At 40.4% G+C, this 12,717-nt stretch overlaps 1 protein-coding gene across 3 annotated transcripts in view; it reads left to right on the forward strand.

Moving 5' to 3' along the window:
- LOC132898015 (transforming growth factor beta-1-induced transcript 1 protein-like) overlaps positions 1-12,164 on the forward strand; it is a 29,418-nt gene extending 17,254 nt beyond the window's left edge. For 2 of the 3 annotated variants that reach the window (XM_060939363.1, XM_060939362.1), the window contains exons 2-12: positions 2,777-2,827; positions 5,469-5,626; positions 5,747-5,802; positions 5,978-6,114; positions 6,183-6,258; positions 6,626-6,710; positions 6,864-7,040; positions 8,686-8,859; positions 8,953-9,034; positions 9,226-9,374; positions 10,510-12,164. In XM_060939363.1, coding sequence (XP_060795346.1) covers positions 2,777-2,827; positions 5,469-5,626; positions 5,747-5,802; positions 5,978-6,114; positions 6,183-6,258; positions 6,626-6,710; positions 6,864-7,040; positions 8,686-8,859; positions 8,953-9,034; positions 9,226-9,374; positions 10,510-10,776 — 1,412 coding nt within the window. In that variant the 3' untranslated portion in view covers positions 10,777-12,164. The remainder of the gene's footprint in view (positions 1-2,776; positions 2,828-5,468; positions 5,627-5,746; positions 5,803-5,977; positions 6,115-6,182; positions 6,259-6,625; positions 6,711-6,863; positions 7,041-8,685; positions 8,860-8,952; positions 9,035-9,225; positions 9,375-10,509) is intronic. The other variant, XM_060939364.1, reaches the window with a different exon arrangement.
- The last annotated feature ends 553 nt before the right edge of the window (positions 12,165-12,717 follow it).

A 12,717-nucleotide genomic window follows, 5' to 3' on the forward strand; every position in this document is an offset into this window, starting at 1 on the left:
ACATTCCTCAAAGGGCGTAGAGGAGCAAATTAATCCAATTTATTCCGGACCATTAAAGACGCTGCCTTCCGCGTAGAATCATACGTCATCCTCGCCGCCATATTGGAGAAGTCAAAGCGGAGAATAAAGATTAGCTGCGTTTAACTGTACCAACAGGTTTACCGTCCAAACGAGATCATATGGGATTACCTTTCACAGGTGAGAAACAACAAATTAATCCATCGTGTATCATTCAATTTATTCTGGACCATTGAAGACGCCGCCTTCCACGTAGAATCCTACGTCATCCTCGCCGCCATTTTGGATAGGTCAAAGCGGAGAATAAAGATTAGCTGCGTTTAACTGTACCAACAGGTTTTCTGTCCAAATGAGATCACATGGGATTACCTTTCACAGGTGAGACTGGAAAAATACTTTTCATTGTATTTGGTCATTATAATGTAATTTTACAAACAGATTTTCCTGACTTTGTGGCTAATATGAAGTCTCGTGCATAATAGTTTATGCGCATGCGTCGTTACTACTTCTATTGTTGTGGTGTCTCCGAAGGGACCGTCTTACAGCGCCCCTAGAGGTGTGGCATGTGTATTGCATCGTTTTCAGCAAGCGTTGCGTTGCCGTATGGACCTGATATTTTACTGATTGTTGCCCATTTGGACACGATATATTTTTAAATAACATCTCGTTGCCGTTGTCGTGTGGATGTAGGCCCTGTCCACACGGCAACGGATTCAGGTGACTCCGATACAATTGCTTATCGTTTAGGCCTGGCGTCCACACAGCACCGGCGTTTTGGGTGCCCAAAACGCAATCTTTTTGAGAACGGGTTCCAGAGTGGAAAGATCTGGCAACGTTGCCGTTGTGAAGTCGTCTGGATGAGTAGAACGGATTTGTTTATGATGACGTCACAACCACATGACTGTGAGTGCTTCACGCCGGGTAGAAGTGTAACGGATATCACCAGGAAAAAGCCTTACAGAGCACTAGTGAGAGTGAAACACGAGCTTGGATATTATTATTATTATTATTATTATTATTATTATGTTCAGTGTTAGTTCACAGTAGTAATGCAAGAAGCAGAATAGTGACAGTAATAGTGAAGCAAAAACATGCAATTGTACAAACACTGCAGCTCTACAGCAAAATATTCATTTATGAAATGGTCTGATTCTTAACACCAGTAGTGCCAATGATCTTCTCATTGCGATGCGAGTTGTCAACAAATCCTATAACTTGGTTCATGAAACGCGCTTACAAAATATTTTCACTGTGAATATTTATTGTGTAATGGTGCAAAGTGAGAGAGAGAGAATAGCCCGTAGGGCAGAGTCCATCCCGCCAGCAAAAATAGCGAGAAAAAGGAGCGATCTCACCTCTTCAGATGATGGTTTAAGTCCGACAATACATTCCTCAAAAAGGGCGTAGAGGAGCAAATTAATCCATCAACGTAGCATTGAATTTATTCCGGACCATTAAAGACGCCGCCTTCCGCGTAGAATCATGCGTCATCCTTGCCGCCATATTGGATAGGTCAAAGCGGAGAATAAAGATTAGCTGCGTTTAACTGTACCAACAGGTTTGCCGTCCAAACGAGATCACATGGGATTACCTTTCACAGGTGAGACTGGAAAAATACTTTTCATTGTATTTGGTCATTATAATGTAATTTTACGAACAGATTTTCCTGACTTTGTGGCTAATATGAAGTCTCGCGCATAATAGTTTATGCGCATGCGTCCTTACTACTTCTATTGTTCTCGTGTCTCCGAAGGGACCGTCTTACAGCGCCCCTAGAGGTGTGGCATGTGTATTGCATCGTTTTCAGCAAGCGTTGCGTTGCCATATGAACCTGATATTTTACTGATTGTTGCCCATTTGGACGCGATATATTTTTAAATAACATCTCGTTGCCGTTGTCATGTGGATGTAGCCTTACAGGAGGACAGAGAGAACCAACAATCCACTGATTACCCAAACGACTCTCTAGGCCGTTCACACCCAGCCCCCAGTGACCCACACCAACAGGATGACTCAACGACACCTTAGGATTGCTTTTCATCCATGAGAGGATAAATACCTGATACTTACTTCCTATTAGTCAGACAGAACTGAAGAAGGATTTCGGATGAGCGGTGAAACGTCTTCAAGAATCTTCAAGCAAGTCCAGTTGCTCTCTTTTACTGCCCACAGTTTACTATGACTTGGATGACTGAGAATCTTCAGACATGTAACCACCATGCCGCCCTAACAACACACCATATTCACTATATATAATCCGCACGCCCTATTCAATGGACAGTGCAGATAGACCCATCAATCCAATGTGGGTGTGTCCCAGTCTACACAACCTATTCACTACACAAGGCACATGGATGCCATCATTGGTCCACTGTGGGTGTGTCCCAATAAACACATCTTATTCAATATAATAGGACACATAAGCACAATCATTACTCCATTTTGGGTGCATCCCAAACCACACACCTTATTCACTATAATGGGACACATGAGACAGTTTGAGATTTTCACCAACTTTGTACTGAATGGAAATGATCCACTCGGGAGCCAAAAGAGTCTACTCTTTTTAGTGATCTGAATCAAATGAACTGACTTGTTAAAGAGATCCAGAACTCTCGTCACTTCATCTCTAAACTCTGCATTAGAGAAAGTTGTTTAGGAAGCAATTCCATGCTATCAGGCGTCCAGCACACACTTCCTTTTGCCTGCTGCTTTCAGTTTGATTGTGTGTGTGTGTGTGTGTGTGTGTGTGTTGTAGGAGAGACTGACTCATCTAACTACCCCCTCAGCCCCCGTATTGTCATGTTTGGTATGTAACTGTCAACCTGTCAATCTTTCTCATTTTATGTGTATATGTACACGTTTGATAACACATTTTCTCAGCCATGCCTTGCTTCCATTTCTCTTTTTCATCTCCCAGCATGCTTTGCTTTGCTAATTTTGCATTCCCCCCCCCCCCCCCCCCCCAAAAAAAAAAAAACCCTGAGTAAACCAGTGGCGGCTCGTCTGTAGGGGCAGGTGGTTGAAACTCGAATTATGTTTTGAGAGACCAAAGATTTAAAAAAGTCACTACTGGACAGATATAAGAAGATTGATGTGTGCATCTTTCTAGATTGCAGGGCTGCGTACTCGCTGTCCCAATTTGCTCTAGAGTTATTATTGCAGCTAGTGCAACTATTCGCACCATTAGAGGCCCATTGGGGTGGGACTCGCACCTCCTCATGCACTCTCTTGCCCCTTTTCCACCAAAGCAGTTCCAGGGCTGGTTCGAGGCCAGTGCTTAGTTTGGAACTGGGTTTTCTGTTTCCACTGACAAAGAACTTGCTCTGGGGCCAGAAAAAATGGTTCCAGGCTAGCACCAACTCTCTGCTGGGCCAGAGGAAAGAACTGCTTATGTCAGCGGGGGGGGCGGAGTTGTTAAGACCAACAACAATAACAAGACCACGAAAAATCGCCATTTTTAAGCGACGAGAAGCAGCAGCTGTACAAACGCGAAGTCATTTATTATTATTGTTGTTGCTGCTGCTTCTTCTGTGTTTTTGCTTCGATATTCACTCCAAGGTTTATGCAAACGTAGCGACGTAACTGACGTATACAGCGACGTAATGACGTGGCTCCCTTTAGCACCGCGAGCTATGGAAAAGCAAACTGGTTCTCAGCTGGCTCGCAAGTTGAACGAGTTGTGCACCAGCACTGGCCCCGAACCAGCCCTGGAACTGATTTGGTGGAAAAGGGATGTCTGTGAATGTTTTCACTGGAGGAGGAGCAACAAACTGGAGAGATAGTGACTTGGCTGAGAAAAAGAAGAAAACACTCTCCTTTTTCCAATCATGAATTCTTTCAGGGATTCTTTGTGGTTTGAGATGTAGTCGTGGAAATCTGGCAACCCTGCTTTACAATATTAACCTCAAACAGTTTGTCTAAAACCTCATACTAGACCAGCCTTTCTCAACCGGGGTGCCGCAGCACCTTGGGGTGCCATCTGGCTTTGTTAGGGGTGCTGTCAAAAAATTATATATTCTAACATTGAAATAAATAAAATGAATTAAAATTCCAAAAAAACAATAGTTACACTAATGCAGATCATCGCCGCCTCATGCATCATCAAAATTTGTCTCACGGCCCCCTTTCCCATGTCACAACATCACTGCCGGGGTCAGCGTATGGTCAGCGTGACTGCGTATATTTTATATGGGGGTGCCTTGAGAATTTGCATACTTCTGAAGGGTGCCGTGACTGAAAAAAGGTTGAGAAATGCTGTACTAGACTGTATGTTGAATGGAGGTGAACTCTGATCAGCTCTCACCTGCATTTTGTTTAAGATATTATTAATGCGTCGTGCAACACCGAGCTCTATGGTCACAAGCCACTACTTGGGAATAATGCAGTATTTCTCATCATGGAATACTACTACTACTACTACTACTACTAATAATAATAATAATAATAATAGTAGTGACAAAAATATTAATTGCTAGCGGTTCTCCTAAACCTCTATTGCACTGTTTTGACTTTTTATATTCGGTACATCGATCAGTCATTTCCACTAGAAAGCCTCAGTGAGCTGGAATTGTTTGGAGAATTGTTACTCTTTAATCACATTCACCAATATTTTATGTTCACATGCTATCCTTTTATATTGTATTATAATAGTTTGAAGTTCATAAAATCATTTCTCCAGTAGAGGGCGATGTTGCTCTTGGGAATGTATACACTCACAGGCCACTATGTTAGGAACACCCATACATACACCTGCAGTTTTATGCAGTTCTCTAATCAGCCAATCCCTTGAGAGCAGCATAATTCATAAAATCATGCAGATACAAATCAAGCGCTTCAGTTAATGTTCACTTCAAACATCAGAATGGGAAAAACTGTGATCTTAAAGTGTAACTTTCACTGTGGCATGGATGTTGGTTTGAGCCAGATGGACTGGTTTGAGTATTTCAGAAACTGTTGATCTCCTGGGGTTTTCACACACAACAGTCTCTAGAGTTTACACAGAATGGTGTGAAAAACACTGAGTGAGCGACGGTTCTGTCGGTGGAAACAAACACCTTGTTAAGAGGTCAGAGGAAAATGGCCAGATTGGTTCGAGATGCCAGGAAGGATATAGTAACTCATACAATCTGTCTTTACAACCGTGGTGAGCAGAAAAGCATCTCCGCATGCAACAGCAGAAGAGCACATTGGGTTCCACTCCTGCAGTCAAGAACAGGAATCTTAGAATCAAGAACAAGTTCCTATGAAAGTGGCCAGTGAGTGTATATTTTAACCCCCTAAGCCCGGCTGGGAGTGCATTGGTTTTATTTTTTTACGCCCTTTCTTTCTCCCAGTCAACAAAAGGTGTGGGTTTTTTTTTTAGTTTTTTTTTTTATGACAAAGTATAGAAACTTCTGCCTCTCTCTCTCTCTCTCTCTCTCTCTCTCTCTCTCTCTCTGTGTTTGTAGATGCCCTCCTGGCTGATCTGGAAAGCTCGGCTTCTCCTCTCGCTCGGTGCCCTGTCCTGTTGACCTCTGACCCTCCAGTGACCTCTGACCCTTCACCCACGTGCAACCAAGACTCGGCTCAGAACCGGCCTCCTCCGCCTGCATACACACCTCAGCAGGTGGGCAACAAGAAGCACTTTATGCATACACTATATATTTTTATTTTTATTATTATTATTACACTCTTTACATACATTCATTTATAATTTATACGGAAAGTGTTTTCATCTCTCTCCTAGACAGTTTCAGCTGCCATGAAGTCCAATAGCTCTCAGAACCCAGACAAGCTTTACAGGTAACGGCTTTATATCAGTGTCTGATTGTGAATCAGGGAACCACTTTAGGTTTAAATCCCAATCCAGGTCCAACAGATTTGGATATTTAGAACACTAAACTACACCAAGTGATCACATATCATGTGAAACATCTTCCATTTATTTGCTGTGATTTGCCTGTGTGTGGTCCCTCAGCACGGTGTGTAAGCCTCGTTCTCCCCGTTCTCCCGACCCTCCTCCTGCCTTCTCATCCTCATCGGTGTTGGGGGGAGGCCTGAGTGAACTCGATCATCTGCTGCAGGAGCTCAATGCCACCCAGTTCAACATCACCGGTGTGTGTGTGCACGTGTGCGTGTATGTGCGCACTCTGTCTGTCTCATACTGATTGTCTGTTTCCTAGATGAGATTCTGGCTCAGTTCCCTACGACTAAGAAGGAGGACAAGGAGAAATCAGGAAAGTCAGCTCCCTCCAGTGGGTGTGTTCTCTTCTCCAGTTCCTCAATTAAATGTCTGCTTGTTAATCTGGAACATAAGAAAACACATGGTTGTTTAATGCAGGGAGTTTGAAAGTCATCCAGCTTGGAGTGAAAGTGTGGTTGTTTATATCCCCCCTCACTGACTTTCCCTTACAGTCATATGTCAGCCATCTTGCTTGTGATGTCCACTTTTCTCTGGGTGTTAATGGAGTCAGTCAGCAGATACCTGTATATGAGCACCAGCTTGTGTGCTATTAACTAGCAGGGAAAAATAATTACATAAGTTCTATTGCAATGGCTTTTGGGTAGCTTAGTCATCAACGTTTCAGTAACTGCTTCATTTAGGTGTGTGTGTGTGTGTGTTTAGATCAGTGAAACCCTCCGCCACATCAGCCACTCTGGAACTGGACAAACTGATGGCGTCTCTGTCAGATTTCCGTGTGCAGAGTGTGGTGCGTAGCTACATGCCGCTATTGTATATGCTAACTGGTGCTAGTTACATGATTACTTTGCTACCAATTGCGTAAAAAGAGCTAAACGTCTATCACAACCTATCAACAATTACAAGACGTTATGTCTTGACTCTGCCCATCCTCTATTATTAGCCGGCAGCTCAGGCCAATCCAGCGCCTTTGCAGCAACTGGTGTCCCCACCCCCGCCGCCCTCCAGCGGCTCACTGGACAGCATGCTGGGCCTTCTCCAATCAGATCTGAGCAGGCAGGGAGTGTCTACTTCCTCCAAGGGAAACTGCTCTGCCTGCCAGAAACCAATTGTGGGACAGGTGAGATAACGTTAATGCTAAACAATTCATGACTAATGACTCTAAAATGATGCATCTCCTTGTTTCTACATTCCTGTAAATTAAAAAAAAAAAGCTCGTGTTAATAAATTGTATATTATCTTGCGTATGGTGAATAGCTATAATAGTATAAGCTAGCTAGCTTATACTGTATGTGTTCCTAAATACAGACTTTACACTAAAGTATTTCACTATTGTATACTTTTAATCAAGAGACTACATTTTAGTACGTTATACAACATACAAGTGCATCTCAAGCAATTGGAATATAATGAAAAAGTTCATTAGAATATTTCCTAAGATCAGTCAAAAAAGGATTTACAATACAGAAATGTTCAACTTCTAAAAAAAAAAAAAAATGTTCATTTATACACTCAATACTTGATTGGGGCTCCTTTACCATGAATTACTGCATCAATGCGGAATGAGATGGAGGCAATCAGCCTGTGGCACTGCTGAGGTGTTATTGAAGCCCAGATTGCTTTGATAGCAGCCTTTGGGTCGGGTGTTGACAATAGCACATAGATTCTCTCTGGAATTCAGGTCAGGCGAGTTGGCTGTCCAACTAAGCATAGTAATATCATGGTCAGCAAAGCATTTGGTAGTAGTTTTGGCACTGTGGACAGGTGCCATGTCCTGCTGGAAAAGGAAATCGGCATCTCCATCAAGCTTGTCAGCAGATAGAAGCATGAGGTGCTCTAAAATCTCTTGGTAGACAGCTGCGTTGACTTTGGACTTGACAAAACACAGTGGACCAACACCAGCAGATGATAAGGCACCACAAACCATCACAGACTGTGGAAACTTCACCCTGGATTTCAAACATCTTGGATTCTGTGACTCTCCACTCCTCCTCCAGACTCTAGGACCTTGATTTCCAAATGAAACACACAATTTACTTTCATCTGAAAAGAGGACTTTGGACTACTGAGCAACAGTCCAGTTCTTTCTGTCCTTAGCCCAGGTAAGATGCTTCTGACATTGTCTCTGGTTCAGGAGTGGCTTGATATTAGGGATGCGACAGTTGTAGCCCCTCTCCTGAAGACGTCTGTGCGTGGTGGCTCTTGATGAACTGCCGCCAGCCTCAATCTACTCCTTGTGAAGCTCTCCCAAGTTCTTGAATTGACCTTTCTTGACAATTCTCTCAAGGCTGCGGTTATACCTGTTGCTTGTACACCTTTTCCAGACATCCTTTTCAGCAGTGACCTTCTGTGACTTACCCTCCTTGTGGACGGTGTTGACGATTGTCTTCTGGACAACTGTCAAGTCAACAGTCTTCCCCATGATTGTGGTTGCATGTACTGAACTAGACTGAGAGATGTATGGTATTTATACTTTCTTACTCAAAATGCAATTCTCACATTTAGAGATGATTTTTAGAAATAGAAGAAAAAATTGTGTAATGAGTCTGGAATATATAAAATTTTCATGTTCTTAAATGAGGAAATATTGAACTTTTTCATGATATTCAAATTTTTTCAGATTCACTAGTATAATGCACTAAAGTGCAGACTTTTTTTGTGAAAAAAGTGTATTTATATATTTATTAATATAACGTACGTACGAATAAGATTTGCTAAGCATGTATGCTAATTCTTCTGTTCCCCATAATGCCTGTGTGCTGTAGGTGGTGACAGCGCTGGGGAGGGTGTGGCACCCTGAACACTTTGTTTGCTCCGAGTGTGAATGTGAATTGGGGAACCGTAACTTCTTTGAGAAGGACGGGCGTCCGTACTGCGAGCCAGATTACTTTAGCCTGTACTCGCCTCACTGCGCACACTGCAATAAACCCATTCTCAATGTAAGCGTCTCATTTCTTTTCCCGCTTTAACATTTTCTCTCCAAAAAAAACAAAAACGTTCACAGGTAGTCATTGGCTTTGTTTGATCTGTAGAAAATGGTCACTGCGCTCGATAAGAACTGGCATCCAGAGTGCTTCTGCTGTGTGAAGTGCAGCCGGACGTTCGGAGATGAAGGTATGTATTAGGCTCCATTGCTGTGTCTTTGTCAAGTCACATGTGTTCTGATTGGTTGAAAGCAGGAACACGAGCACTTTTGTGACATCGCTGATAAGTCCTCAAATCTGTGTGGCTTCGTTACACCACCCCATACTTTAGTTGTGCATGTACTTTTGAGATCTAGAGCATTTCTTGTCTCCTTCTCTTAGGGTTTCATGACCGTGAGGGACAGCAGTACTGTCAGCAGTGTTTCCTGGCGCTGTTTGCATCACGTTGTGAAGGCTGCTCTCAGCCCATTGTGGAGAATTACATCTCTGCCCTCAATGCCCTTTGGCACCCACAGTGTTTTGTCTGCAGGGTAAGCTGTACATTATTCTAAACCTTATCCAGTGTATTTACTTCTCAGACCTTCTTACACAAACTGTATGATTTATGTCCATACAATTAAAATTCTAAATTAACTTTTTAAAAAATGTTTCAGTTGAGATTTTATGTTTAGCCTCAGAGAATTTCAAGCTATAACTAGTACAATAATTTTACAGTATTTGCCCAGAAAGAAGGAAACAAATTAAAACTGTATCTGAAGACCTGTAATTTGGTGTGGTCCGGTAGCTTGGGAGCTTTCTGGTCAATTCTAAATGTTCTACAAGGTGGAAAAAGTACCTTAGTAGTACATTTATATTTTGCTGTTTAAAAAAAAAATCAAAATCATCCCTTTACTGTATGTTTAATAGATGGAAACATACTTTGGTAATTAACAGTTGAAAAGGGTGTTTTGTAATGAATTATTTCATTTGAAATGGTAAAATTGGACTCCTTGTTCATTTGAAATCATAAAAATACTTTTATACAACTTTTTTTTGATCTGGTATTTTTTGAAATGGTAATGTATAATTTTGTAGCAAATTATTTAGCTCAATTTTATAGCAGATTCTTCAATTTTAAAAAGCAAAAAGGTACTTTTGTAGTGCTTTTTTTTAAAGGTAAAAACATACTTTTGTAGCAGATTTAATTTTAAAAGATAAACTCACCTTTGTTTAATTTAAAAAAGTAAAAATGTACTTTTGTAGCAGATTATTTAAATTGAAATGAAACCTCTGATTTGTAGCAGTTGCTTTAATTTTAAAGTATAAGAACTTTTATTTTAATTTGTCACAGATTCTTTAATGCTAAATATTAAGTGTGTGTAATATATTCTTTAATTTTACAAGGTACATACATCTGTTGAACATTCTATAATTGTACAAGGAAAATTTTTTTATAGTGGATTCTGTGATTTTAAGTGGTAAAAATGTACTTTGGTAGCAGAGTCATTCCTTTTCAAAGGGACAAACAATTTGAGTGTATTCTTTCATTTGGAATGTTGGATATATTTTTGTGGATTCTTTCCTTAAAATGCCAAAAAGGTACTTTAATTGTGAATTCAAAAGATAGCACATGGGTCTGATGTTCTGTATGTTCACATCATTTATTTATTTATTTTTTTAACCCAGGAGTGTTTCAGCCCTTTTGTGAACGGAAGCTTCTTCGAGCATGAGGGCCAGCCGCTGTGTGAGGCACACTATCACCAGTCTCGTGGCAGTGTGTGTCAGGCCTGTCAGCAGCCCATCGTGGGACGCTGCGTCACTGCCATGGGCGCCAAGTTCCACCCGCAGCACCTGGTGTGTCAGTTCTGCCTTAAACCTCTGAGCAAAGGCTGCTTCAAGGAGCAGGACAACAAGCCCTACTGCCACCCGTGTTTCCTCAAGCTCTTTGGCTGAATTTAAATCAGGAACGCCCTGTACATTCACAGTAGGAAGCTTGACAGAATCAGTATTATCATGCATCTTTTATCCTTATTTAAAAATCAGACAAAAACAAGTGCAATTTTATAGTCAAGTGATGTTCAAAAATAAGCGTTTTTGTAACTTAAGTGATGCAGAAGAGAAGAAACAAGTGATATGTAACTTGGATGACCCTGTTAGCTCTATTTACATGCACACAATTGCCCAATGTTGTTATTAGACAGAATGAAGATGTTTTATATGAAGAGTTGTTCAAGAAACAAAGCTGATCTTGAAGCAATGATGTGGAGGTTTGGTTAGAAATTGGTGTAAGTTGTTGGGAATTTTTTTTTTTTAAATTTAAAATTTCACACATCTGAGTGAAATGTTATTTCTGAAAGGAAAGGTTCATCCTGTGTTTGTCACTGTGCCTTTTACATTAGTAGCTACATGTCAGCGAGAAGGAATTATTCTTTCATTTTGTCTCACTGTAACCTTGGACTATTAATGTAAATATAATTATAGAGGCCGAAGAATTGTACATGCAAAACTATTATTTAATACACTGAACATTCCTAACATGTAGCATGGTCAAAGAAAGAAAGTAAGCATTAAGCATGTTACATTTTCCAACAACAACTGAGACCTTACAAGCTAACACTAGCCAGCTGGTAGTGAGTGTAAGCTGCAGGAGTGATTTATATTTAATGCCTAGTCTAAGTTTAAGGTTATCTAACTTAATAATTCTAGGTGTTTTAAAATAGAAAAGTGAGCTGCCAAACATGACCATGTAGAGCTAACTAATACTTGGTTTCACATCAAATTATGCAAATTAGTTAAACTTTTTAAATATTTAAATACAGTTAGCTTTTAAGACAAAAGGATTTATTTTCTAGTAACAATTATTGGAACATGCCTACACAACAGCCAAAGCATTGATTCTCTTGACGTTTTAAATAAAAACATGAAGTAAACCACACATCGGTTGCTGATGATCACCAGCTGTCTTATTTAGCTTTAAAGAAAGGAAGAAAGAAATGCTCATTTGCATAAATGATTTCCAAAGATCTTTTTTTACCATTTGGATTAAATATTTAAAAGTTAATTTTGTTTCTTTAAAAAGAGAAACAAGAATTATTTCAGTTTAATATATTTGCTTTATGTAGCATATAGTCACTGATATTGCATAAGTGGTTATAGTTTCATATTTTACGTCTTTTTTTTTTTTTAAACATGTAATGTGGTATGATATACTGCCAAAAATGTATTTTAAAAAGATGTTTACACCTTGTTATGCTGTTTTCATATTCAGATAAGCTGTTTTTTTGTATGTCTCCACTCTTCCTGCCACACAATGAAGAAGACAATAAACACCTTTCTGTATACTCAGTGGGTCTGTACAATCATTTCATAGCTCAATAATCATAGTTTCATTATCTTTTTTTTTTTAAATGCAACCTGCGATTCAACATGGCTTGGACATAAATGCAAACTCTGCCCTCTAATGATGAAGAAGAAAGAACTTGAAAATGGTGCATAATTTTGGATACAATCTGAAACTATGAAAACACCCAAACACTGAGCTCAAAAGATTCACAAATAACCTGTGTATGTGACTATTTCAAACCTCTAATTTTAAATTTCAGACAAAAAATATTTCGGTTGAGGTTTTTCCTCTCACTCCAGTGTTGCCTCATTTCACAGGATTGAAAACTAATTTACATACCAGCAGAATAAGCCCTATAGCAGGGGTGTCAAACCTGATCCATAAAGGGCCTTGTGGCTGCAGGTTTTCATTCCAGCCATGCAGCAGCACACCTGACTTGGCTCATTCAATCAACTGAACTGTCTTCACACAGTCAAATACTTGCAGCCACACCCACCCTTGATTAAAGGGTGGGTGTGTCAGTTGATTGAATAAGCCAAATCAGGGTGCTG

Source organism: Neoarius graeffei, chromosome 14 (assembly GCF_027579695.1).
Source record: "Neoarius graeffei isolate fNeoGra1 chromosome 14, fNeoGra1.pri, whole genome shotgun sequence".
NCBI classification, from domain to species: Eukaryota; Metazoa; Chordata; class Actinopteri; order Siluriformes; family Ariidae; genus Neoarius; species Neoarius graeffei.